The sequence below is a fragment of the Mauremys mutica genome, chromosome 12 (genome assembly GCF_020497125.1).
Source record: "Mauremys mutica isolate MM-2020 ecotype Southern chromosome 12, ASM2049712v1, whole genome shotgun sequence".
NCBI lineage: Eukaryota > Metazoa > Chordata > Testudines > Geoemydidae > Mauremys > Mauremys mutica.
Genome location: NC_059083.1, coordinates 31,411,761 through 31,437,614, shown reverse-complemented (window position 1 = coordinate 31,437,614; position 25,854 = coordinate 31,411,761). Strand labels below are relative to the sequence as shown.

The window sequence follows — 25,854 nt, the reverse complement described above, 5'->3', positions numbered from 1 at the left end:
GGATGCTGGGGAAAGGTGGTTTGAGCTGACATTGGGGCACAAGGCACAAAGGACGGGGCGGGTGGGGGAGTAGCACGGTAGTGCTCTGCTTGCATGGCAACGAGTGACTCTATAGACTCCGCTTGGCGCTCCAGGATGCTTAGCAGCCGCTCCGTGGTTTTCCTCTTGGCCACTGCATTTCTCTTGCGTGTCCTGCTTTCTTTCTCTCGCCAATCCTTCAAGTCCTTACTCTCTCGAGCAGACTGATTAAGAACAGTTTTCAGCATGTCTTCTTTGCTCTTTCGGGGATTTTTTCTCAAATTTTGAAGCCTCTGTGATGTTGAACATCTGGGCAGTCCAGTAGTCAAGGTCACTGTAGAAACAGAAATGACAACATTTAACACGGGCAGCATTGTATCCACTATCTCCAGACATGAATTGTTACACTGAGGGAGTGAGTTCTTATTTAAGCATTCTTTTACCCACACGCATAACACTACAGAAGCCACGACATGGTGAGTGAGCAGTGCTTATATGGGGAGAAGTGGGGCTTGGGTGTAAGAGGGGAGCTGGTTGCTTCGGGTAATCTGGAGTGCTAGAGGGGTTGAGTGAAATGAAGATGCAGATGCAGGGGTGATCTTATCTCCCTATCTCTTCACTAAAGAGTCTCCCAACATTTTTCACAGGACTTAATCCTGGAAGATGTTTCCCTACTGCGAGTCACTAGGGAACAGCGGGGGGCTCTTTTAGAGCAATGTGGATTCCGCCCGGGACCCTATGCGGCTTGCCTGTGTTCAGAAATGGTCCCCCCACCACTGGCAGAAGAGTGGCGCGGACGCGTCACCGTCACTGGGACAAGGGACACAGTGGCTCTGCCTATAAACCTGCGCAGGCATATTGCCCACGCTCTGGATGAAGCTTTTGCTGAGATAACTGAGATTACCGCGACGTGATAGACCACATCAACGGGCTATTCCACATCTAGAGGCTGGCATGCATGCATCCATAACCCCCCCTCCTCTCCAGAAACATTTCACCCAGAAAATAAAAGCCGCTTACCGGTAACACGCTCCTCTGCTTGTCCTTCTGCAACTGCTGGCTGCTGCGATTGGGTGCTTTCCTCCTGGCTTGAGAAGAGCTCCTGGCTGCATGCCTCCAGGGAATCTGCGGTTTCTTCCCCCATGCCAGGAGCTTCACTCGCGGTTTCCTCCCCCCCCCACGCCTCCGCCTCCGCCGCCTCCTCCGCCTCCTCCTCCTGTCCCCCAGCCTGCTCAGAAGTGTCCATCGTTATCCTGGGATTGGCAGTGGGGTCACCCCCAAGTATCTCATCCATCTCCCTGTAAAAACGGCAGGTCGTGGGAGCAGCTCCGGATCGTCGATTCCCCTCTCGGGCTTTGTAATAGGCACTCCGCAGCTCTTTAATTTTCACCCTGCATTGTACTGCGTCCCGATCATGGCCCCGATCCAGCATGGCCCTTGATATCTGCTCAAAGATATCGTAATTCCTACGGCCGGAGCGCAGCTGTGCCTGAACAGATGCCTCACCCCAAACACTGATGAGGTCCTGCAATTCACCAGTGCTCCATGCTGGGGCTCGTTTGCCGCGTGGAGGCATGGTCACCTGTAACTGATTAAAACTGATTGCACTCCACACCTGGCTGCAGCAAACAGGAAGGAGATTTTTAAATTTCCCGGGGCATTTACAGGGCGGGTCACCTGAGGCAAGAGCAGTAGAGTGCAAACTGATGTGCAGAGTGGCTGAACAGGAATTCTGGGATAACTACTTATTCCCTGGAGGACAGGTAAAGCGCTGGTGAGTGTCCACACCTGCTGGGCAGCGCTGGATCACCAGCGCTGCACTCCTTATACCCCTGCCAGGATGGGTTTTCAGCCAGCGCTGCAACCAGGGAGTTGCAGCGCTGGTTGTGCCCTGCAAGTGTGGACGGGGTGTTGTTGCAGCGCTGGAAAGCCTCCACCAGCGCTGCAACTTGTAAGTGTAGCCAAGCCCTCTGATTATCAATCGCCAGTGTCACTTCTTATGTAGTAAAAATACTGGGAGGTGATTTGGGCCTGAGGCTCTAGCTTTGCATACATTTGTTTTATTCACCAGCATATTTTAAACGTTTCAGTTAAACACATACAATTTAAAACCAAAAATAATTAGGGGTAGTAAAATTAGTATGCCAGTAGTTGTGGGAGTCCATCCAGATAATATGAATAGTTCTGTTTCCCACATTGTTTTGTTTGTTTGTTTTTAGGAACTATGTTACCTTTTTACCTTTTTAAACAGATAATTGGTAACTGTTTGCCATTTAATGCCAAGACTGATAGAGAACTCAGCTAAATCAGTGCTTACAGTAAGCTGAGACTTTTTGGTTGTGGCAAATAGTAAATGTGATTATTGGTAAACACAGTACTTACATTACATGTACATTTGTCTACTGGTGGGTTGCTAACACTTTTATTCTTTTAAAATAATTCTTTCCAAGAATTAACACACACATTGCCCGTTATACAATACTTTGGTCTAATTATTAATTTTATTCCACATACAGGATCCTAGTGAGATGTCTGTACTACAGGGCTTTGGAGCAACAGGCATGGACAAGCATACCCACTTTTGAGGAGTTCACTTGGTACAACCTTTAGTGTCCAATAGTTTCACTTCCTCCCCAGCCCACTGGCTTGAGGTTTGAGGTAGCCAGAAGGATCCCAGGTGCAATCTGTGGAGTGGGCTAACTTTCCATCTCTTTGCTTCCAGAGCCTGTTGGTGTGCAATTTTAACAATTTCTTCACTTAACAAATTTTGTCTTACCGTACTGGAGACATACTGCATCCAGTTATATTGATAGGTATTAAACAATTATTTTTTTCTTTGCTTTAACAGATGTATTAAAACCTTAATATTTTCTGATATTACCCAAAACATCTTATGTTCTAAATATCTGCATTTTAGTACATTCCATAGCTATTGCAGTATGTTGTGTTTTTTTTAACTTATTTGTTTTTGTAATAGGTTGTTCTGTAGCTGGTATTAGCTTTTTCTGATTTTCTGAAAGATAAAAATAACATTTTTCTACCCCTTTCAGGGTGGCATTGATTGTTGCTTAAAATATTCCTTTCTTTTACAAATACCCTTGCTGATTGCAGGCAAAACAGAGGAATTACCCCCATATTTTCCTTTTTTTTTTTTTTTTTTTTAATATAGGCAGACCAGGTTTTAATGGATTTTACTTTTTAAGGGTTATGGGGAAATTATTTCACTGTTTAGTTATTAAATTCATGAGGTGGTGTACCTCAAGTTTTTCTTCTTATATAGCAGACCAAGTTTGTAATGTTTTTCCTGCTGTGTTAAGCTTTAAGTTTATTCACAGGTAATAGCTGAGAAGCATCATTACCATATTACCTTCAAGGATTTTTCCAAAAATCATACACACTATACGTTGTTACAGGGGTACTTACTAACATTAAATTTATTTCAATGTTTAATATTAACAATAACATTTAGCATCAAATCTCTTAAAGGGATCTTGTTATACCATGTCATTTTATTTAGGCAATTTCTTTTGTGCTGGCAGTTTTCACCTTCCTTTATCAGTTAGGTAATTTGCTTCAACACAGGCTTGGCTTTTGGATTCAAAGCCATCAGCAGAGCTCAGAGACTCTGTCTTAAAAGGGACACAATCAACTTCCACCAGAGTTTTGATTTCTTTCCACTTTCAACTCCTGCTTACAAAACACACAGAGATCTGAAAAAGAAAACAGTCTATTGCGGCTCTTTTTGGAGCCCTAATAGGATTTTAATTCAGTAGCATATTCCCAAAGCCAAACAACACTAATTACCTGTCTTGCAAAAAGGTCTGTCAGTTTTGCAACTTTGAATTAGTCAAATGAATTTTTAGTGGCATTAAAAACAAAAACAAAACCAATTTATCTTACACCTACAAAACAGGAGTTTTACAAACCAGATGTGCTGGTTTAGATTTTTAGAACTTTACATATTTTCACAGACAAATAGATACATATACATTTTCTTTTCCTTAACATTCCTTTACGCTTTTTTTTTTTTTTACATAGCTCTATATATATTTGGATTATTTACAGGCACTCTTTTGGAAAAGGGCCCATTTTCCCTTCAGAATGGCTGCAAAGAAACCAAGAATTCTCTCTTTAACATGGTCCTTTTTAACATTTTCACAAAGTTTAACTGCTTAATTCTCTCCAGCCTTTGTAGAGTTAACTTTTCACTCTCTTTCCTTAAATCACTTGTTTTATCTCCCAAAATAACACCTTTATCACCTCAGATTTCACCATTTTAAGTATTGTTCCAGGGGTTCATGCCTGCACTTACTGCTTTTCTTACTCCTGACACTAGGCCCTTAGGGCTTCCAACCTGTTTTTCAGTTTCTTTATCTGTTGCTTGCCTGCTTTTCTGGGCCTGATCCTGCTCTTTTTTTTTTTTTTTTCCAATGAACCGTCTGTGAGTGATATTGTGGTCACTTCACAATTTTGAAATAAATGTTCAAGGAAAGGGACCAGGAAGGGTGGGGGCTAGTTGAGGAGCCCCCCCACCCTTGCTGAATTGCTAGTGGAACACTAAAGAATCAGTTTTTGAGGCAGACAACAAAGGGGAACAGAACAAGGGGCTTTTTGTCCTTTTTACAATGAGATGGGAGTATTAAGGGGGTTGGATCGATCCAGGGTGGGTTTTTGAGAACGGGGTAAAGGGGAGCGCTCGGTCTGGTGGTGGGAGAGGAGGCTTTTAATAAAGCTTTCAACTTATTATTTGAATATTTGAGAGAGGCGAGTTTTTGATTTTGTCCAGCTACGATTTGCCTCTTCCCACCACTGAATGAAACAATTAACCTCTTCTTTAGCCTATTTAGTTTTAGGTTGGCCGAGTTTGTCCTTTAAGACGTCCACTCGGTCTTGTTCCAAGATTTTAACAGTGGCCACTGAGTTTTGGGATCCCCCTGAGTTAGCCTAGACCATTTTTCCAGAAATTTACAGGAGTCCGGACCCTTCTTACAGGAGTCTGGACCCATCCTAAATACATAAAATGAGCCGGCATTCGTTTAGGGAACTGTCCCGACTTAGACGTCTGGTTACCCATACAGGAGGACTTCACACACCAATCGCACAAGAAGGAAATTCGGGTTCGTGAGAGCAATGCCCGGTGCAACACACAAAAGGAGCCCACAGGCTACTGCCTCAATTGCCCTTGCTTTCACACCCAGGGTTTTACCCAAAGTGCGGTGTGGCTGCAATTGTGAAGATTCCACTCACTCAGACCGCAGGGACAGGAACCCCTTGGTTGGCCGACCCCGGACGGAGATGGCACCCAGACTCAAACACTCCACAGGAAGACGGATAGACACAGAGACAGGACAGTCCTCAGTCCGGACAAAACACAGAAATAATTACCTGACCAGATTCCTGATGTCAGATCCCTGGATCCCTACCAGAACAGAGTGGGAACCAACAGGTTCAATGGCGTAGACTTCACTGTGGTCGTGCACCTTTCTGTTCTGGTGGAGGACCGCTCAGGCCAAATGCCCAGGTGCCGGCTGCCACGGTCGTCCTACAAAAACAGTCAGGAATCACACAGCCCCAGTGAAGACGGTTGCCATCTCGGTGGAACCTCCAAATTGTCAAAGTTAGACTCAGGACTCACAGTTTGTCAGACCACTCTGTTTTATTAGCACAGGGCTCTGCTAATAACACCCAGATAATGTGAGCACCATGCAAGACACAAACCATCTTATTTATACAGACAAAAGGGTGAGAACTTAACAAGGTAACAAAGGAAGCGGAATCAGATAAGTTTACCTGGGCTAGGCATGCATATCTTATTTCCTTACTAACTATTACCCATCTTCTGTTAATGTTTCGCCATTAGCACCATTGTTTATGCCTAATGTTTCTTTTCCTGGCACCTGTATTTCAACATTTCTTATTTCTGCTTAAAGGTACATACAACATTTCTTTGATCCATTCTTATTTTTATAATATAATTCATTCTACTTTCACAATGGGAATGGAAAAATGGGTTTCTCTAGCCAAGTAATCCTAGCCCCTATGGCCTGGAGGACTCCTGTCTACCCAGCCTCTGGCCTCTTAGCTCTATGACTCCTGGAAACTCCTCCCCCTCCCTCCCTGCAGCACCAGGTATGAGAGGAGAAAAGGGGCCTTGGGGCAGATGTGGGGGCTACAGAGTCATAACTGGTGGAGGAACTGGGGGCAGAATTGATGTGGAGTTGTGGGGCAGTATTAATGTGGAGCTGGAGACAGGCATATGTGGGGTGGCAAGGACACAGAATTAATTAATTGGGATTTGGCAGTTTGGGAAGAAGCTGGAAGCTCCGCACCAAGCGGGAGCTTGGGAGAAGCAGACCCAGGGACTGTGGAGTGTGCATTCATCCCAATATCCAGTAGAAATGAGTGACTAGCATAGACACTTCCTAGGTCGATAAAAGAGATTTTACCATCAATGTAGTAAATCCACCTCCAGAAGACACAGTAGTTAGAGCAACAAAGAATTCTTCCCTTGACTTAGCTGCGTCTACATCAGGTGTTAGATTGACCTAACTACATCACACATGGTGTGAAAGTTTTCACAGCTCTAAGCGATGTAGCTACGCTGACCTAAGTTTTAGGTGTAGACCAGGTCTCAGGAAGATTATTGCTACTACAGCAGAGCTACAGCTGTCACTGAAGTGCCATAGTGTATATGCATCCGGAAGTGTTTTTTCCATTGCTCTAGTTTATCCCCCTTTCTCACAGGCCATAGCCAGGTCACCGGCAGAATTCCATTGTCTGGACCGGGGGTTAGGTCGATCTAGCTGTGGCACTCAGAGCACACAAAGTTTCACAGCCCTGAATAACATCCCCAGGTTGATCTAAGTGTTAAGTGTAGAGCAGGCCTAAGAGGGGTTTCCCTGGAGCTGGCTGAAAACACAGGGGCTGAGGGACTGGCTGGCAGCTTGGTGTGCGTGAGGCAGAAAGCCAAGAGAACCAGTCCTGAGTGTGATCCCAGCAGGAAACTGAGTGACAGCTTGCTTCAGGCCGGGGTTCCCCGGAAAGGCAGATGTGGAGTTCTGAGTAAAGAAACTGCCGGCTGCTGTTTGTTTGTAGCGTGTTCAGGGGAAAAGAATGTGTGGATATTGTTTGTAAATAATAAAGATTGCACCAAAGAAATACCTGACTCCTATAATCAATTTCTCCTGCCAATGGAAGAACCTAGCAAGGCCCCAAACACTGGCTAACTGCTCAGGTCAAAGGAGCAACGGTGCAACCACAGTCAAAATCTAGACCTGTGGAGGCAAATGCGTTGGTGGGAAACATTTGCGGGGAGCTCCAGCAGCAAAGAGCCTGTGCAGAGGAGCAATTGCTGCTAACTGTGGACTTGAGCATGTCCAGCTTTGTGTGCCGAGCAGTCCCCATTGTCCCTTTTCTCTGGCCTGACACTCCTCTGCCCAGAATCAGACAAAACCAAAACATGGATCTCTGCCTTGTATTTCCCCCCAGCAGACCCAGTCAACACAGTGATAATGAACTCGGTATTGGCCCAAGGAGACAAAATGACAGGAAGAAACTGGGGCAGCTGGAACAGGGTGGGGGATTGGGGTGGGGAATGGGTTTGAGTGTTACTTTCCCTTTTGTGTTTGGAGCTTTACACAATTAAAACCTAAAATCTTCTTTCTAGCTCGTAGCTTGTGTTCTGAAGGGGCTCGGCTGTGACCTTCAGGTTGTGATGACATAAATCTTAGAAGATTTACCATAAAATCACCCTTCAGCTCCAGGTTTTCTCCAGATTAATGAATTGTTGCTATTTTCATGCATTGTCACTAACACACACCAGCTGCCTCTGACCTTAACCCAGAGAGCCCCTGTAGCCCGGCTGGTCCCAGGCGGGTGGTTAGATGATCAGCAAGATACCACCAAGCCAAGGCTCCTCTGCCAACACATTGCCACTGAAATCACTCAAGGGGGTTTAGTTCCCACCTATTGTTTCAGTGCAAGTCTGTGTGTGACTGTGGATGCCCTCACTGTGTATTAATATAACCCTTCTGCTGGGGGAAGCTCGCAGCAGCCAGGCCCGGGTTCAATATCTAGGGCAGTGAGTCCCAAACTTTAACAACCCGTGAACACCTTTCACTAAAATGTCAAGTCCTGTGAACCTCCTCCTAAAAATGAGTATTTCCAGGGATATTCTCCTTGACCTGAGTATAAATTATAAAAGCAGCGATCTTGGAAACACCTTAAGATCTGCTATTGTGTGGCCAGGGAGGTTGAGGTGTTCTCCTACAGGTTTTACGCCATCATGTGCCAGCAATGCCCGTCTGCTATGTACTTCGGCCAAACTGGACAGTCTCTACGGAAAAGGATAAATGGAGACAAATCAGATATTAGGAATGGCAATATCCAAAAAAACTGTACAAACCCCAGGGGTTCACAAAGCCCAGTTTGGGAACCACTGATCTAGGAGTTCCTTTTCAACAATACAACAGAACCAGCTCCAGCCCCACCCAGTAACCTGAGAAAATGACACACAGCCCTGGGCACCTCTAGAGGCAATACTTCCCCTCTCGCAACCACGGAGTCTGAGTGTAGAAAAGAAACTTTGAATGAAAGGAGAGAAATCACATGGCATTTTGGGGAAACGCTGCAAGCTGGATTAATAAACATAAAACCATGAGCAAAACAACCTCCCTGGAATACATTGGGCAGGGGACAAAACCTTTTGTCTCAGGTTTTAATTCAAGCAACCAAAAGTTCCTTTAACGTGCCCACCCCTTCTCCCTCTGCAGCACTCACAGTGAAGACCCAGAATGTAGAGGTGCATCTGCAGAGTTCACCTCTCACCCTGGTGGGGGCCAGGGGGTGCATCTTGCTTGGTCCACTGTCCAGGCATTTGCTCTGGCACCAGATGCCTTGCCAGCCACTAACAGCTCTACTCAATGTTTTCCCCAGGAATTGAAATTAGGGTGGGGTGTTCGAATTTACAGGGGGGGTGTCAGGACCAATGAGATATATAAAAGCAATATGAATAAAGTAAATGTTTTGTTAGGATGATGCAAATTTAACATAAGAATAATGCAAGTTACACCAAAACGCATAACAGGTCTAGATTTCTAAAAATATATAAATTAAAAAAAAAATAATTTAAATTGACTTTTGAAAAGTAAGCCATTGTGGGATAACAGGGAAGTTTTCTCATGGATCAATAACTGGTTAAAAGATGGGAAACAAAGGGTAGGAATAAATTATCAGTTTTCAGAATGGAGAGAGATAAATAGTGGTATCCTTGAGGGGTCAGTACTGGGACCAGTCCTATTCAACATATTCATCTGGAAAAATGGGTAAATAGTGAGGTAGCAAAATTTGCAGATGATACAAAACTATTCAAGATAGTTAAGTCCCAGGCAGACTGTGAAGAATTACAAAGGGATCTCACAAAACAGGGTGACTGGGCAACAAAATGGCAAATGAAATTCAATGTTGATAAACGCAAAGTAATGCACATTGGGAAACAATCTCAACTATACATAGAAAATGATGGCATCTGAATTAGCTGTTACCACTTAAGAAAGAGATGTTGGAGTCATTGTGGATAGTTCTCTTAAAACATCCACTCAATGTGCAGCAGCTGTCAAAAAAGCAAACAGCATGTTGGGAGTCATTAAGAAAGGGATAGATAATAAGACAGAAAATATCATATTGCCTCTATATAAATCCATGGTATGTGTACACCTTGAATGGTGTGTGCAGATCTGGTCACCCCATCCCAAAACAGATATACTGGAATTGGAAAAGGTACAGAGATGGGCAACTAAAATGATCAGGGATATGAAACAGGAGAAGAGATTAAAATGACTGAGAATTTTCAGCTTAGAAAAGAGATGACTAAGGGGGATATGATAGAGGTCTATAAAATCTTGACTGGTGCGAAGAAAGTGAATAAGGAAATGTTATTTAATCCTTCACAACACAAGAACTAGCAGTCACCTAATGAAATTCATAGGCAGCAGGTTTAAAAAAACAAAAGGAAGTACTTCCTCACACAATATAAAGTCAACCCAGGGAACTCTTTGCCAGGGGATGGTGTGAAGACCAAAACTATAACAGGATTAAAGAAAGAACTAGATAAATTCCTGGAGAATAGGTCCATCTGTGGCTATTAGCCAGGATGGGAGGAATGCAACACCATGCTCTGAGTGTCCCTAGCCTGTTTGCCAGAAGCTGGGAATGGGCAACAGGGGATGGTCACTTGATGATTACTTGTTCTGTTCATTCCCTCTGAAGCACCTGGCCTTGACCACTGTTGGAAGACAGGGTAATGGGCTAGGTGGACCATTGGTCTGACCCAGTATGACCATTCTTATGTAAAAATTAATTATAATAATAAAAATGTTTAGTACAGAAACTCCCCAACATAATGACCTCCCAAGATAGCAACAATGTGAGATAACAACCTTGGCAAATAATGCATTTTAAAAATCTTGGCCTACCAGGAAACATATTTATATAAGCTTCCATTCCCAGTCACAAATCTAGCATTCTGGAGCAAAGTGACTAAAATATAGTCCAACAAACAAATGTTTACTTAACATGCCCCTCCCTTTTCCCTCCACCGCACCCCGCTCACCAGTGTTGTCTTTAGTCAGTGGAGTCTCAGAGTTCAGAGGTGCTTTCACGTGAGTACACCTTCCAGGTGGAGGACAAGAAGGCACTTTACTTGTTCTTCCAGCTGCTCACTGTTCGCTCTGGTCACGGCTGTTCGTTGTGCCACCGTTCACTCCACCGCTCTGTTGCCAATGGCCCTGCGCAGTCACCGTCTGCTGCCACCTGCCACTTTGACCTCTATGAGTTGGTCTCTTGAGGTTCCACCATCTCTCAGTGATTTCAGCTGAGCTCTCAGTGGGGGAACCTCACTTCTAGTGCAGTCTGGGCTGTCTCTTACACAAAAACATTGTCCCCACAGGAACACTGTCCCCACAACAGGACTAAGCACTTAGACCTGATTGTCAGTGATTTCAGCTGCAGTGGTCACTTAACAGAATGTAACAGGCCGGTGTGGCTCCCCTCCTCCCCAGGGAGGGTTAAGCCCCGGACACCGGAAGGGGCGGGGCTCCAGAACAGTGAGCCCGCCCCTCAGAGGGTCAGGCAGCGACCCGGAAGCATAAACCCGGCCACCAGAGCTCAGTCGGAGCCCAGCCACCGTCGGGAGCAGACCTGCCCAAGAGGGCTCGGGACTGGGAAGCTGCTGGAGCCCACAGCAGTTGCCCGAACTGGCTGGAGCTTTCCCTCGCTCGCTACTGGGAGGACCCGCTGAAGCTTCCCCGTGCTGTCTACGAGGAGGAACCTGCCGGAGACTTCACCTCTCCCTTGTTGTTACCCCGAGGAACCCCCGGAGCAGAACTGGCCGGACTTCCCCGAGGAACTGCCGGATCTACCCCCCAGCCCGGGCTGCGAGGAGCCCATGCTGTTGGACTTCCCGGGAGCAGACGTCCCGGACCAGGTAGGCCCGGAGGGGGGTATTGGAAATGGCCCGGGGGCAGCCGACCCCAATCAGGCTGCAGATTAACCTACGCCCATGTTAGTGTGTTGCGGTCAGAATCCCCACTGACCGTCAGCGGTGGTAGCCGCTGCCTAGGGCCCCGGGCTGGGACACAGTGGAGTGGGTGGGCCTGCGTCCCCCCTGCCACTCCACTCGCGGGTGGCAGTCTTCCCCTCTCACCCCAGTGCTCAGCCTTGCAGCAGAAGGCCTGAGCCCTAACTGTCTTTTTGTATTGTTGCTCGGCCTTGAAGAAACAGGGCAGGACCCGAGTAAGAACAACAGGCCAGTGTGCCTCACCTCCTCCCCAGGGAGGGTTGAGCCCCAGACACCCACCTTTACACAGAACAAAAGACTATCTATGGAGCCTAATCAGCTCTCGTTTTAAACAGTGGAGAGGGACCATAGGCGGCAGGTTCGTATAATTTTTGGTGGGGCCCAAAATGGTGGTGTCTCCCCCCCCCCGCTCTCACCCTGTAAGCTGATATAAAATGAAGCTACAATGCGTCAGCACTACAAGATTGCAAGGGTCAATTAAAAGTGGAAAGTCAGAAGCAGCACTTGCCTGCTTTAATATACAGTATTAAATTTTGTTGCACCTGTTGTGACAAAGTGGGAATGTTCTTAATGTTTTCTCTGAATACTGTGTGGGTGCCTCAGTTTCCCCTGCAAAGTGCCAACTGACGGTGTTGGGGACAAAGAGATCAGGTGGCCTCCTTGTCCGGAAGAGACACAAAGGCCAGATGAGGGAGTGTCAGTTTGGAGCTGGCTGGGGAAATCGGGAGAGGCCCAGAACTTGAGTCTGGGCTCCCCACCCCCCAAGATGGACCTGACTGAGGGGTCCTGTTTTCTGTACCTACAAGCTCTGTTTTAGACTGTATCCCTGTCATCTAATAAACCTTCTGTTTTACTGTCTGGCTGAGAGTCACATCTGACTGCGGAGTTGGGGTGCAGGGACCTCTGGCTGCCCCAGGACCCCGCCTGGGCACACTCGCTGCGGAAAGTGCATGGTGTGGAAGGGCATGCTGAATGCTCCAAGGTCAGACCCAGGAAGGTGTAAGCTTCTTGCCCTGGAGACAGTATGCTCAGAGAGGAGGCTCCCCCAGAGTCCTGACTGGCTTTGTATGGAGTTGTTCCAAAGCATCCCAGCATCCCCTTCCACACCATGCGCTTCCCGGAAGTCCGCACAGGCACTGACACTCCCTCCTCCGGCCTTTGTCTCTTTTCCAGGCATTAGGAGGCCACCTGATCTCTTTGTTCTCCAACACCTTCAGTTGGCACCTTGCAGGGGGGTGGCCCAGGCCATCAGTTGCCTGGAGACAGGGTGTCGGCCATTCTCTGTGCAGGATGGGTTTGGGGGGGGTGCCCACCTCAGAGTGGCTGGGCTTGGAGCTGGGGGACAGGGCTGGGTGGGGAGGATGGGTTTGGGGGGTGCCCACCTCAGAGGGGCTGGGCTTGGAGCTGGGGGTCAGGGCTGGGCCTGGGGGGTAATGGGGTCGGGGGGTGCCTGACAACCACCTCCCTGAGACCCCCCCAATCCAACCCCCCTTCCCTGGCCTCTGACCGCCCCTCCCCCCACAGAACCTGTGCCCCCTCCCTGCCCCCTGAGTGTCCCCGGGACTCCCTGCCCATTAGCCAACCCCCCGGCCCCGGCTGCTTACCCCCCGCTCCCTGCACGCCTCGAGAAGCGGCCCTGCACAGCGCTGCAGCCGCATGGCTCCGGGGGGGGCTGAGCTCTTCCCCGCTCAGAGCCGCGTGGTCAGGGGAGGAGCCGCTCGGCCCGGAGCTCCCAGCCCCGCCCCCTGACCACGCGGCTCTGAGCGGGGCGGAGCTTAGCCCCGCCCCCCCCCAGCCAAGCTGCTGCTGCTGCGCTGTGTAGGACCTGGGCGCGAACAAGCGGAGGAGGAGCGGCCCGTCCTCTGCAGCCAGGCGGGGCCGCGCTACCGGTAAGGGGCCATCCCTCTCCCCCAAGCGGAGCCGGTAGCGCGGCCCTGCCCCGGCTGCAGGGGACGGGCCGCTCCTCGGCTCGCAGCGGCAGGATGAGCTGGGGCCCCAGCTCTAGGCACCAGCTTGTTTTGCTGGTGCCTAGAGCCGCCCCTGCCGGGCGGGGAGGGGGGAAGCTCCAGCCGTGGCGACGGTGGCGGCGGCGGGGGGTGCGCTCCAAGCAGGGGAGAAAACATTGGTGGGGCAGAGCCCCTGCTTGGGAATATTCCTGGGGCTAAAGCCCCAGAGCCCCATATAAGTCGGCGCCTATGAGAGGGACAGGTCCCCACCCTCTCTCTTGATGCCTTCAAATCATCACAGGCTAAGTACAGTTCTACTGCCCTTTACTCATACAATAAAAAAAACATTTCATCCCCCATTTCCCCCGCATTCAAGTGGCTTGTAACCCAACCCCAGCCAAAATCTATCACTTGGACAACACAGCTCTGTTTGCTGAATACCTAGGTAGATTAGGTGTGAATGTAAATATAATCTGGCCCTAAAGCTTTTCTCCACAGCCCCAGCTCATCACTAGCTTTCAGGGAGAGCTCATTTAGACTTTGCTTACAAATTATCATTTGAAATTATTAGGTTGGCCAACATCACGGAAATGAATGCACTGACATCATAAAAAACAACAGCTGTATAAGGAAGCAAGGAAGCTAGTCTATGTTAATACTTTTCAAATCTATTATACTTTTTCAGATACACATATTTTATCATGCACTGTATAAGCTTTTAAAGTGTGCATTAATGTTTCAGTTTAAATTCAGATTTCCAAACAGTCACTAAATTGGTATGTAACTAGCTCACAAAACTGGGGGGGTGTAGGGAAATCACTGTTCCCCAGCATCCGGGTTCTTACCACCAGCAGCAGCTGCCTCCAACACCTGTACGTTCACCAACCAGCCCTGAGAACTACGACCCTTACCCTCTGCACTCAACCCCCATCCCCATGCAGTATAGGCATCCAGAAGTGCAGCACTCACTACACAGCACTCCAGACAGGACATATTCAAACCTGTGACTGTACAGTTCCCCACCCCACCCCTCTGCCCTTTTAGGTTCCCAAAATGTTGTGTGTCTGTCAATAAACTAATTTTCTTTTCAATAAATGAATTCTTGGCTTTGAAAACAGTCTTTATTATTGCAGAAAGTCAAAGATACCTTAGCCCAGGAAAGAAACAGGCACTGCAAATCATCTTAGGAAACACATTCCTACTAACATTGTAACCACTGCACTTCACTCCCGTGCAAGGTACCAAACATTACTGTTGGTTTTCAGCCTCAAATTCCTCCCTCAAGGCATCCCTAATCCTTGCAGCCCTGTGCTGGGCCTCTCTAGTAGCCCTGCTCTCTGGCTGTGCAAATTCAGCCTCCAGGCATTGAACCTTGGAGGTCCATGCCTGACTGAATCTTTCACCCTTCCCTTGACAAATATTATGGAGGGTACAGCACGCGGATATAACCGTGGGGATGCTGCTTTCCCCCAAGTCTAGCTTCCCATACAGAGATCACCAGCTGTCAGAACTGGAGAGAAAAAGGGGAAATCCCTAGGACCATTCAGACAGGGTGAGATTTTAGGAGAAGATTGTCTTTAAATTATGAGAAAATTCCAGTGCAAACATCTCCCTGGGATTGTAGCTAAAGTTACCAACTAAAGCAACAGTGGCCAGGACACAAAGCCCTAAAACTAGCCGATGTAGCAGTGAGGCGATCCAGGGGCACTGGAGCAGGGAAGACCAGGGGCCATGGTGGTGAGGCCACTGAGCTCTGCCCATTTTTTAACATGGGCATAGTTTGAGGGCAGGAGGCCATTGCAAGCCTTGGGCAGGTGCGGAGTGTCACAGGCAGTGGTTGTGCTTCAGGCAGGGCAGCTTATCAGCTCCTCCCCATGAGGAACAGCACCTACCTGCGGTGCCAGCTTCTTCCCAGTGCCAGCCCCTCTCAGTGGCCCCACCCTACACAGGCGGGGGGAGGGGCTGACTTTAGGGTGCACAGGCTGTGCTGTGCTGGGGCCCTATGTCCCGGATCCAGGATGGGGCTGGATTTCACCTGCCCAACCCCCCTGCGCTGCATGTGCAGAGAACCCAGTTTTGGGGTGCAGTGACTGGCACTCAGGGTGACTGACCAAGTCACTCAGAGATTGATCCAAAAGCCTTTGATGTGAGTGGGAATCTTTCCTCTGCTTTCAAGAGGCACCAGATCAGGTTGTGGGATCTTCTTGTGCCTTGGGGTCTCTGCTTGCGAAAGAAGTTTATTAACACTCAGGTTATCAGCATCTCTGGGGAAGTGGCTGGTGACGGTTTCTCAGTCATTGTTTGACACCAAGTACTAAGATCCACTGTACTTTGATTTATAATTTTGATGGTTCAACCCCCAGTGAGTATCCAATCAGCATCTTCACTGACATGAGCTGTGAATATCTAAAGGACACAGCCCAGAGCACCTGTCCCTGTGCCTTTCTCACCACCGCTGGATTTCAGTGTCTGCTCCCAGGTGGCTGCCCCCTCCAGACTCTCCCAGGCCCCCTCTGTCTGTCCCCAGATCCCCTCCTGCAGCCAGGCTGGACAAGTGGCCTGAGAGCCTTGGGGACAGGAGAGCTCTGGTTAGCCCATCCCCTGTACAGCGCCAGCTCCCCTCACACCCGCTGCCATCTGCAGAGAGCCAGGAGTCTCCGGGAGCTGGGGAGACCTTGCAGGGAAACAGAAGCAGGAGCCGCCAGGCTAAGAACTGGGGTGATGGCTGCTCTCTTGGCCAGCGGACCCAGCACTGAACCAGGGACCCCTAGAGCAGGGGTCCCCAACCCCTGGGCCGCGGACCGGTACCGGTCCACGGCCTGTTAGGAACCGGGCCGCGAACTGACCCCTAGCACATCAAGCGGCGTGTCTCCGGCGGGGCCCCTAATCCCTGCCCCCTCAGAGGTGAGGGGGCGGGGCTGCGTGCTCCGGGCTGAGCTCAGCTGCCTCCACTGGGCGTGGAGCTCCCAGCCCCGCCCCCTCACCACGCGGCTCTGAGCGGGACGGAGCTCAGGCACAGGTCCGGCTCTAGACACCAGCGCTCCAAGCATATGCTTGGGGCAGCACTTTCCAAGGGGCGGCACTCTAGCTCCCCACCCCCCCACACACACTTTTTTTTTTGCTTGGGGCACAAAAAGCCAGGAGCCGGCCCTGAACCAAGATGTTCAGCTCATGTTTCAGGCTGAGCTGGAGCTGACACTGCAGTTCTGAATTCAGTCGCTAGATGGCGCTCATGGCAGCCTGTGTTGCCCAGGCTGGACTGCAGTTCAGGCTGCCCTGAGCAGCATCCCCTGGAGCTGAGCCTGGGCTGCGGCAGCGGGAGGGGCTCAGCTCCGGGGGATGATGCTCGGGCTCCCCAGCGGCAGGGCAGCCTGAACTGCAGCCCAGCCTGTGGGTGAGGAGCTGGGGAGGGAGGGAAGCAGGGCCCAGGATGCAGGGTCGGGGGAGTCGTCCTGCTGCCGCTGCTGCTCTGCTCTGAGTCTCCCCAGGGCGGCGCGGTGTTTCCCTGCCCGAGTGGGCTGTGCAGGGCGCCGCCGGGCTGTGCAGGGGGCGCAGATCCCGGCTCGCGCTGACAGGGAGAGTGGCTGGGCAGCCCGAGCTGCCAGGGGGCTGCCACCTCCTGCCTCCGGACCCAGCCCGCTGTGCACCTCCCCCGCCTCAGTCCTGCGCTGCCTGCCCTGGGTGGGGAGAGGCAGAGCCCAGCTCCAAGCAGGGCAGCCGGGGATACTGCCCCACCAGGGGACTCCCCTGGCTCGGGCACCTGAGGTCAGCATCCGTCCTCTCGGCTCTGCCTACACGGGGCTGGGGAAGCAGCTGTCAGCGCCTGCCCCTCTCAGCCCTTGCACCCCCCATCCCACTCCCAGCCCCTCCACTTGTACCTCCCCCATCGCGCCTTCGCTGCACCCCTTCCTCTTGTACTCTCTCTTTCCCCTGCACCTCTCCCCTTGTACCTTCCCCCCAGCCCTCTCCTCCTGCACCTCCCCCTTCCCCTGCACCTCTTCTCCCGCAACCCTCCCGATACCCTCTCTCCTCCACCCTCCTCTGTGAGTACATCACACGCCGCTTCTCTGCCAGTGTAGAGCCCCCAGCACCCCCACACCTGCTCCTCTGCCTGAACCCTCTTTACTAGATCCCCATCTGTCATAAACAGACAGTTATGGGTTAATGCCTCTTTTACCTGCAAAGGGTTAAGAAGTTCACCTAGCCTGGCTGACACCTGACCAGAGGAAGCAATGGGGGAACAAGATGTTTCAAAAGGAAGGAGGGTTTTTTCCTTTGTTTAGTTTTCAGTTTCAGCCAGAGTGAAAAAGATCAGGGAACCAGCCTCTTATCAGAGTAGTAAATTTTAGAAAGAGATAAATAGGTTTATGTTTATTTCTTTGTAACCTGTCTTGTGCAATTAGAGGTAGAATCAAATTGGCTATTTGGGTATTTTCATTGGTGTACTAAATTTTTGCCAAGGGGAACATCCTCTGTGTTTTGAATCTGTTGTCTGTGAGAGTAGCTGGTATGCTAATCTCTCCCAGAGGGTTTTCTTTTACCTTTCTTTTCTTTAATTAAAAGCCTTTTTCTTAATACCTGATTGATTTTTTTCCTTGTTTTTAGATCCAAGTGGGTTGGATCTGGATCCACCAGGAGTTGGTGGGAGAAAGGAGGGGGGATGGTTAATTTCTCCTTGTTTTAAGATCCAAGGGGTTTGGATCTGTGTTCACCAGGAAATTGGTGAAGTTTCTCAAGGCTACCCAAGGAAGGGAGTGCTTGTGAATGGTGGCAGCCAGACCAGATCTAAGCTGGTAATTGAGCTTAGAGCTTCTCATGCAGGTCCCCCACATCTGTACCCTAAAGTTCAGAGTGGGGAAGGAACCTTGACACCATTCCTTTCCGGGTACAAGGTTTGAGGATTAGTCCCTGTGCCTTCCATGTGCATGTGGAGCACTAAAGATGGGGTTGCAGGGGATGAGGGGATGAGATTTATACTAAAGTGAAATAAAAATAGGAGAAACGGTTTGATCCTCACTGCAAGTGTAAACGGGGATTGCCGTGGTGAATGAGGAGGTCACATTTGGGGGGGAGCCCAGGGCTGGGGCAGCAGGGTGTGCGGGGGGTGGGGGAGTGTTGAGGGGGGAAGAAAGAACCAAGGGCTGGGGTAGCCAAAATCTTTTTTGCTTGGGGCGGCAAAAAACCTAGAGCCGGCCCTGCTCAGGCCCCGCAGGCCACACGCTGCAGCTGTCGGGCGAGGCGCTGAGGCTCTGGGTGAGGAGGGAGTCGGGGGTAAGAGGCTGGGGCCAGGGGGGTTGGCTAAGGGGCAGGGAGTCCTGGGGACAATCAGGGCACAGAGAGGGGGCGGAGGTTGGGGGGGGGCGGTCAGGGGGCAGGGAATGGGGGGGGTTGGATTGTGGGTGTTCCGGGGGGGGTCTGTCAGGACTCAGCGGGGGGGGATAGGGGTTGGGGCAGTCAGGGGACAAGGAGCAGGGGTGGGCTCCCTGGGTAGGGGGCTCGGTTAGCTGCAGTGGGGGACGGGGTTAGCGGGGGGCGGGTACAAGGTGGAAGTTCGCCTAGGGTGCGAAACTTACTTGCACCGACCCTGGCTGAAAGTCCACCCAGGGAGCCCCCCGCAGCAGCTAACCTCGCCTGGGGAGCTTGCCCCAGCTCACCTCGGCTCCGCCTCCTCTGCTGAGCACGCCGCGTCGCTCTAATTCTCCTCCCCTCCCAGGCTTTCGGCGTCGATTGGAGGAGACTTAGAGGTGGGTTATGTGCTCAGCGGAGGAGGCAGAGTGGAGGTGATCTGGGGCGGGGAGCGGTTCCCCTGTGCGCCTCCCCCCCCCCCCGTTACTCCGGGCAGCCCTCCCCGCGATCCTCCCCCAGCTCACCTCCACTCCACCTCCTCACCTGAGTAGGCTTTTACACACCCCCAACCACTAGGCACCCTAGGCGGTCGCCTAGTTGGCCTAAATGGTTGCACTGGCCCTGCTTTCAGTCTCAGTCCCTGTGGTGGGTGGGAGGAATTGGGTTATTGCCCTGGGGGAGCTGCTGGGGGAGGGAGGAGATTTACCTGCTCACAGACTATTTTAACAGTTCTAAAGCTTCAACTTTTTGAATCTCAGTGTCCAGTGTCATTAAATAGTTCTGGTCTGACCTAAATATTCTCTGATCCCCCCCATAATTTCCCAGAGCTGTGAACATTTAAATTGGTAACAATTGGAATGAAATGCTGAAACCGGGATTTTTGTGCAACTGTGAAAGTTTACAATAAATATAAAAATTGCTTAATATGAACATTATGTATCAAAATTATATAGTATAAAACAAGAAAGAATCCCACCAATTCTGACTATCGCTCCTTAGACACACAGACCCTGCTCCTGCAGGCTCAACCTCACAGGGAGAGCTGACGTCCATGTGAAGCCCCAGTGACCCTCTCCACCAGCACAGGGGCTGATTGCCAGACCACAGCCCTAGTGCTAAATTTTTCACCACAACCTCCAGGACTCTGATTTTACAGGTAGGCCCCTTCCAACTGAACAAAGAGCAGGAGTCAGTTCCAGAAAGGGAAACACCCCCTTGCTGCTTCAGGCGGGGCATAGTTTGAATTCAGGAATTTGAAACAAAGCCTGTTACAAACTGCCCAGAGGGAGCCATGGCTGCAGAGAACCCCATGGAAAGTCTCCAGAAGGAAGCAACATGTCCCGTCTGTCTGGAGTATTTCGCAGAACCTGTCACTCTGGAGTGTGGGCACAATTTCTGCCGAGCCTGCATCGCCCAGTGCTGGGAGGGATCCGATACAGCCGCCTTCTGCCCTCAGTGCAGACAAACTGTGCAACAGAGAAACCTCCGGCCCAACGGGCAGCTGGCAAACATGGTAGAAATCGCCAAGCGACTGAGTTTACAGGCAGCAAAGGGAACAGGAGGGGACGGGGTTTGTGGGAAACACCAGGAGGCTCTGAAACTGTTCTGTGAAGAGGATCAAACCCCCATCTGTGTGGTGTGCGACAGATCCCAGGCTCACCGCACTCACATGGTGGTTCCCATCCAGGAGGCTGCCCAGGAGTACAAGGTAGGGAACTGCTGTCCCGTCTAATGGATAATAACTCTGGATTTGAATTACAGGTTAATAGCATCACAAGTTTCCTGAGACTGGTGTATCTGTGTCACTCAGCTGTGTGTAGCCTTCATTGCATGAAAGAGGCTGTACAAATTAATGATACTCCAGCCTGGCAAGAAAGGCAAGAGAACGATTTAAAAATTGTCTGACGTGGGAAACTTTTCTCTGAGCAGCTGAATCCTTTTCAAACCCAGCTCCCACCAGTGAACTAAGGGAACTCTCTGCAGACCGGAATTTATTAAATGCCCAGTGAGGTTTGATTCACAAGAGCTGCAGGCCAGTCTATGTGGGAGCGCTGCCTTCAGACTGGAGAAGGGGGAGTTACAAGCTGTGGCTGTTATTACTGACTCTGTCACAGTGTTTATTATTGTTATTGGCATCCCAGCAGCCCCTACAGCCCCCAGATGAGATCTGACCTCGATTGTGGGGGGGCCCTGTAGAAAACCCAGTGAGAGACAATCCCTGCCCTGAGCCATTTACAGTGTAACTCAGGGGTGGGGAAACTACGGCCTGCGGGACACATCCAGCCACAGGCCCATCCTGCCCGTCCTCTGAGCGCCTGGCTGGGGAGGCTGGCCCCTCCCCGCTCCCATGTTGTCTCACCCCTTGTCTAATTGGACAAGAGAGACAAAAGGTGGGAGGGGAAATTGAGGTGCAAAGAGGGGAAGTGACTTGTCCAAGGTTACTCAGTAGGTCAGTGTCAGAGCTAGTTATAAACCCCCATTTTTCCAAGGCCAAGCCCAGTGCCCTAACCACTAGGCTACACTGTCCCTCTCAGGAGCACGGAGCAGTGATGACATGTAGACAGTAGGAGAAAAAGACTCCTTGAGAAAAGCTCCAGGCTCACCAGGCAGACGAGGTTTCCCATGGGGAACCTGAACTCCTGTGTTGCTCCATGAAGGGTTAAACTCAGATGCTACCGGTCTGCACTAGAGGAGATCACTGGGCTAAACACTGTGTGGGACCCCGAGCACCTTCAGTGCGCACACAAAAGGGCTCCAGACAGCTCAGGTCCATGCCAAGTACCACTGGGATTACACTGGGTTGTAGCAAAACCAACCCCAGGCTGGAGCTGACCGGTGCCAGTCTGACCTGTTCTGTTGTGTACGTGGGCAAGGACCAGCCAGACCTGTTCTGTTAGTCCCACCAGGCAGCCTTTAGAAATCTCCCACAATGCACTGCTTCCGGGATCTTTACCAGGGAATGGGACAGTGGGGACCTACCCAGAGGGCTTTGCCACGGAAAGGGTTTAGGGCAGCACTGGGGCAACTCCCAACAATTCCTTATACAAATCTGCCTCATTAGGAGGGGCCCTGAGGCATCCCCAGAATATAGGACATGCCCACGCCTGCCAGCATGGGGCCCTCCCGCACCTGAATCGATCAGCCTGCTTGGGCCCTCCCCCGCCTTTGTCAGCTCGACCCCACCTGCATCATTCTGCATGGAAGTGCCACTCTCACCCCTGCCCCCACCCTCACTGGTGTCCTCCTGCATCCTCGGTCTCCTCTTCTCTCTTTTTCACCGGATGAAGCCACACCCAGTGCTGGGACCCTACCAGACACGAATAGTGCTCCACAAAACTGGGACTGCGCAGCTTCCAACCAGACGAATGGCCTCCCGACGTCTCATGGGGTTTGCCCTGGGGCCTAGACCAGCTCAGCCCAACCAGTGAAGTCCCCAGGGCTTCAGGGCTGAAATCCCAGCCCATATTGAAACCCTGGTGGCTTCTGGGATTTGTATCACTTTGTTCATTAAACTTCAAAAACAGATTTATTGATTCACCCCCATGTGACTCCAATGTCCAGTTATGCTCTTTACCACTCATCAATTCACAAATACCAGTAAAGCTTGGTTATAATTGAGATCTCTCTCTAATTACTGAAAAGACTGAATCTGAATTGGTAACGAGTCTGATAATGACACACTCCCAGTCTGCACTGATAAGGTTTCATCTCCTTGGTGGCCCTAATGTCACAAAGTGATTAGGACCAACAGTCATCTTGGATGAAAAAACGAAAAGCTCCACACCCCTCTCAACCATTCAAATTCAAGTTCCCAAATCCTTTCTGTTTCTTCAGGAAAAAATCCAGACCCAACTGAACACTCTGAGGGCAGAGCGAGAAAAGCTGCTGGGATTGAAAGTGACTGGAGAGGGGAAAAGCCAGGAGTATCTGGTAGGTGCCTGTTGTTATGACCCAGCAGAGACTGGCAGTGGGAGGTCTGTTTGCGGCAGACTCCTGTGTGGCCTTGGTGAACGTGGGCTTGTGTGTGTTTCTCCATGACCATGAATTACTGGGTTAGATTTGTGCATAGACACGCCCTAAGCTTCCATTTCAGCTGATCAGTTAATGTCTAGCTCTTGTGACTTGCCCAGAAATCCCCCCCAAGTGAACTGAATGTCCCTGTGAGGTGCTGTCCACTGCGTCTGGTCATTTCGTGCATTAACATGTTTTTTTCTTTTTTCTCCCCTGGTGTCTCTGTCAGTGTAGTGCTGAGTCCTGCCTCCTGCTGCTCTGGGTCTGAATTCCCAGAGACCATGAATGACATAATATACTAACATGACAGACATGGAAACCTCCCTTTCAGAGATACAGGGGCTGAAGGGGAAGCTGTGAGAGAATCCTCTCCCTAGGGTAAAGTCAAATGTCAGAAATCTTAGGATTTTCAACTAAGTTTTCCCTCCTGCACACTCAGCTCTCCGTGAAAGGACCTTAGGCTCCATCCATGTCCCTGACCAGCCCTTGCCCTATTTCATACAGAAACAAACACAAACCGAAAAGCAGAAGATTGTGTCTGAATTTCAGCAACTGCGGCAGTTCCTGAAGGAACAAGAGCGACTCCTGCTGGCCCAGCTGAAGAAGCTGGATGAGGAGATTGTGAGGATGCAGAATAAAAATGTCAGTAAACTCTGCGAGCAGATTTCCCATCTCAGTGAGCTGATCAGTGAACTGGAGGGGAAGTGTCAGAAGCCAGCAAGTGAATTCCTGCAGGTGAGACAGGGAGAAACAGAGGCGCCGATTCCGTGGGTGCTTAAGGGCTAGAGCACCCATGGAAAAAAATTAGTGGACGCTTAGCACCCATTGGCAGCCAGCTCCTCCCTCTGTCCCCAGCGCCTCCTGCCCATCAATCAACTCCTCCCCTTCCCTCCCAGCGCTTCCCATCTGCCTCAGTGATAAGAGGGAGGGTGGAGGTGTGGCATTGGGGAAGGGGCGGAGTCGGGGCAGGGACTGGGGTTGAGCACCTCCAGGGACAATTAGAAGCCAGCACCTGTGGTTAGAACCATCCCAGATCCCCACACAGGGAAGGGAGGGCTCCTGAATCATAAGCACTGGAGCCAGCAGTCAGAGATCCGAGTGTAACTCGGCGTGTGCATTGCTGACATGTGAGTGACTATTGTTCTTTGCAGAGTTACAGACAGAGATCTTAGAGATGGAAAAGCCCCATTAGCTCAGGGAATCCATGGCCCTGGGGTCAGGGCAGGGCCTCTCTTCCCCATATTTGCAAAATCCCTTCCCTGGGATCCCCTGTGTGCATCAAATGGAACTGACAGACTTTCTTCTCTCTCTCTCTCCCTCTCCCTCCCCTCTAGGATGTCAGAAGCACCTTGAGCAGGTACGTAGCTCCCTCTCACTCCCCCTCGCACTTCACAATACTGGAAAGGGCTTAATGGTGATGTTAGCACTGCATCTCCCAGGGCTGTACAGCAAAATGTGTGGGGAAGGTCACAGTCTAGATACAAATCTCTCTGAACAACTTCATCCGGAGGTTCTCACCCTTGCACAGAAAACTCTGGGATTCTCCATTCAGTGGGAAGGACTGACCTCAAGTATTTCCCAGAGATGTCACCTCCCTGGGGGACTGGCCTCCTCAGGATAGTGGGGATGGAATATGGGCCTGTCACTGCTGGGGCCCTGGTTACCATTCAGCCCAGGCCAGCAGTGGTCAAGAGTCTCTCCCGCCTGAGGACTGTTTGGAGACCTGTGTGGAATGAGCTGGGGAGGTGGGAGTTTGTGCCTCAGTCTAGTTCCTAGGGGACAGATTTCTGCAGCTGGGAGAAGCAGAAGAATTGTAACTCCAGGCCCGTTAGAGCAGCGACTCCCTAGCAACCACTTATAATGAGTCTCACAATGAACTGTAATCACATGACATTGTTTCTCTATAGGTGTAAGAAGAGGAAGTTGCAGCAGCCAGAGGAGATTTCTCCTGAACTGGAAGAGCAAGTCAGTGGTTTCTCCCAGAAAACTATTGCGCTACTGGAGGCTCTGAGGAAGTTCAAAGGTACCTAGAAGGGATCTAGTAGGGGAAACTGGGATCAGTATCTGAGATTGAGAATGGCGCTGGTAATTGGTTCATAATTATATTATGCTTCTATTTAATGATTGGATGAGAATGCCACACACTTAGAGTCCAAGACATTCAGACTCATTAATTTCAACCCCTTATTTGTTCCAAAAGTATGTCTTGCTATTACAACTACTGTTAAAGTAAGAAATGACAGACATACTGAAAGAAATACTGCCCACTTACCTTCTCCTGGGGCATAGGCGGGTCATTTATCGTATGATGCTCCTTCCAATGTCTGACGTATTTAACACATCCAGATTATATATTTATTAGTTCTTTTCAATCACCTTTGTGTGTTATGTATTGTAAGTATCTTCTAACTGGAAGGACTTTTGCTGTCCAAGCTATTTTCAAGTTATTCTCGTTTCTAATTCATTCATTACCAGTCATTTCACACTGATGTGCACGGGTCACTTTGACCCTTTTCTCCACATGGGATTTTTTGGACTTTGCTAACTGCTTCTTGGCAGCACATTGTGGGTGTCTGGTGTCTTTAAGCACATTGTGCGGTCAAAACATCTCTTTGTCCTATATAGCAACTTATGAACTATCACTTAATTACAAGGCTACTTAAGGCAACATTCCCCTTATGTCAAATACGATTATTTCTGAAAATCTTATTTCATCATATAAAAGAAAAAGGTTTTACCACTCCCAAAGGATCAGACACATTACTTGCCAGGTTAATGAATGTTTCAGATCTTACCCAAATACACACTACAGCCATTTCTTATTAACTAAACTAAACTCTATTAAAAAACAAAACAAGATTTCTAGTTGTAAAGAGTTTTTTCAGAAATAGTTCATAGTCCAATGTCTAATATCACCTTCAGGGCGTACCAGCATACAGGGCCGGCTCTAACATTTCT

At 49.9% G+C, this 25,854-nt stretch overlaps 1 protein-coding gene across 2 annotated transcripts in view; it reads left to right on the top strand.

The window, feature by feature from the left end:
- Positions 1 to 20,045: 20,045 nt before the first annotated feature.
- The window catches only part of LOC123345533 (zinc finger protein RFP-like), a 47,823-nt gene continuing 42,014 nt past the window's right edge, over positions 20,046 to 25,854 (top strand). Inside the window, exons 1-5 of one of the 2 annotated variants that reach the window (XM_044982511.1) lie at positions 20,046 to 20,593; positions 22,720 to 22,815; positions 23,401 to 23,631; positions 24,231 to 24,253; positions 24,804 to 24,919. In XM_044982511.1, the coding sequence (XP_044838446.1) occupies positions 20,177 to 20,593; positions 22,720 to 22,815; positions 23,401 to 23,631; positions 24,231 to 24,253; positions 24,804 to 24,919 (883 nt within the window). In that variant the 5' untranslated portion in view covers positions 20,046 to 20,176. The remainder of the gene's footprint in view (positions 20,594 to 22,719; positions 22,816 to 23,400; positions 23,632 to 24,230; positions 24,254 to 24,803; positions 24,920 to 25,854) is intronic. The other variant, XM_044982509.1, reaches the window with a different exon arrangement.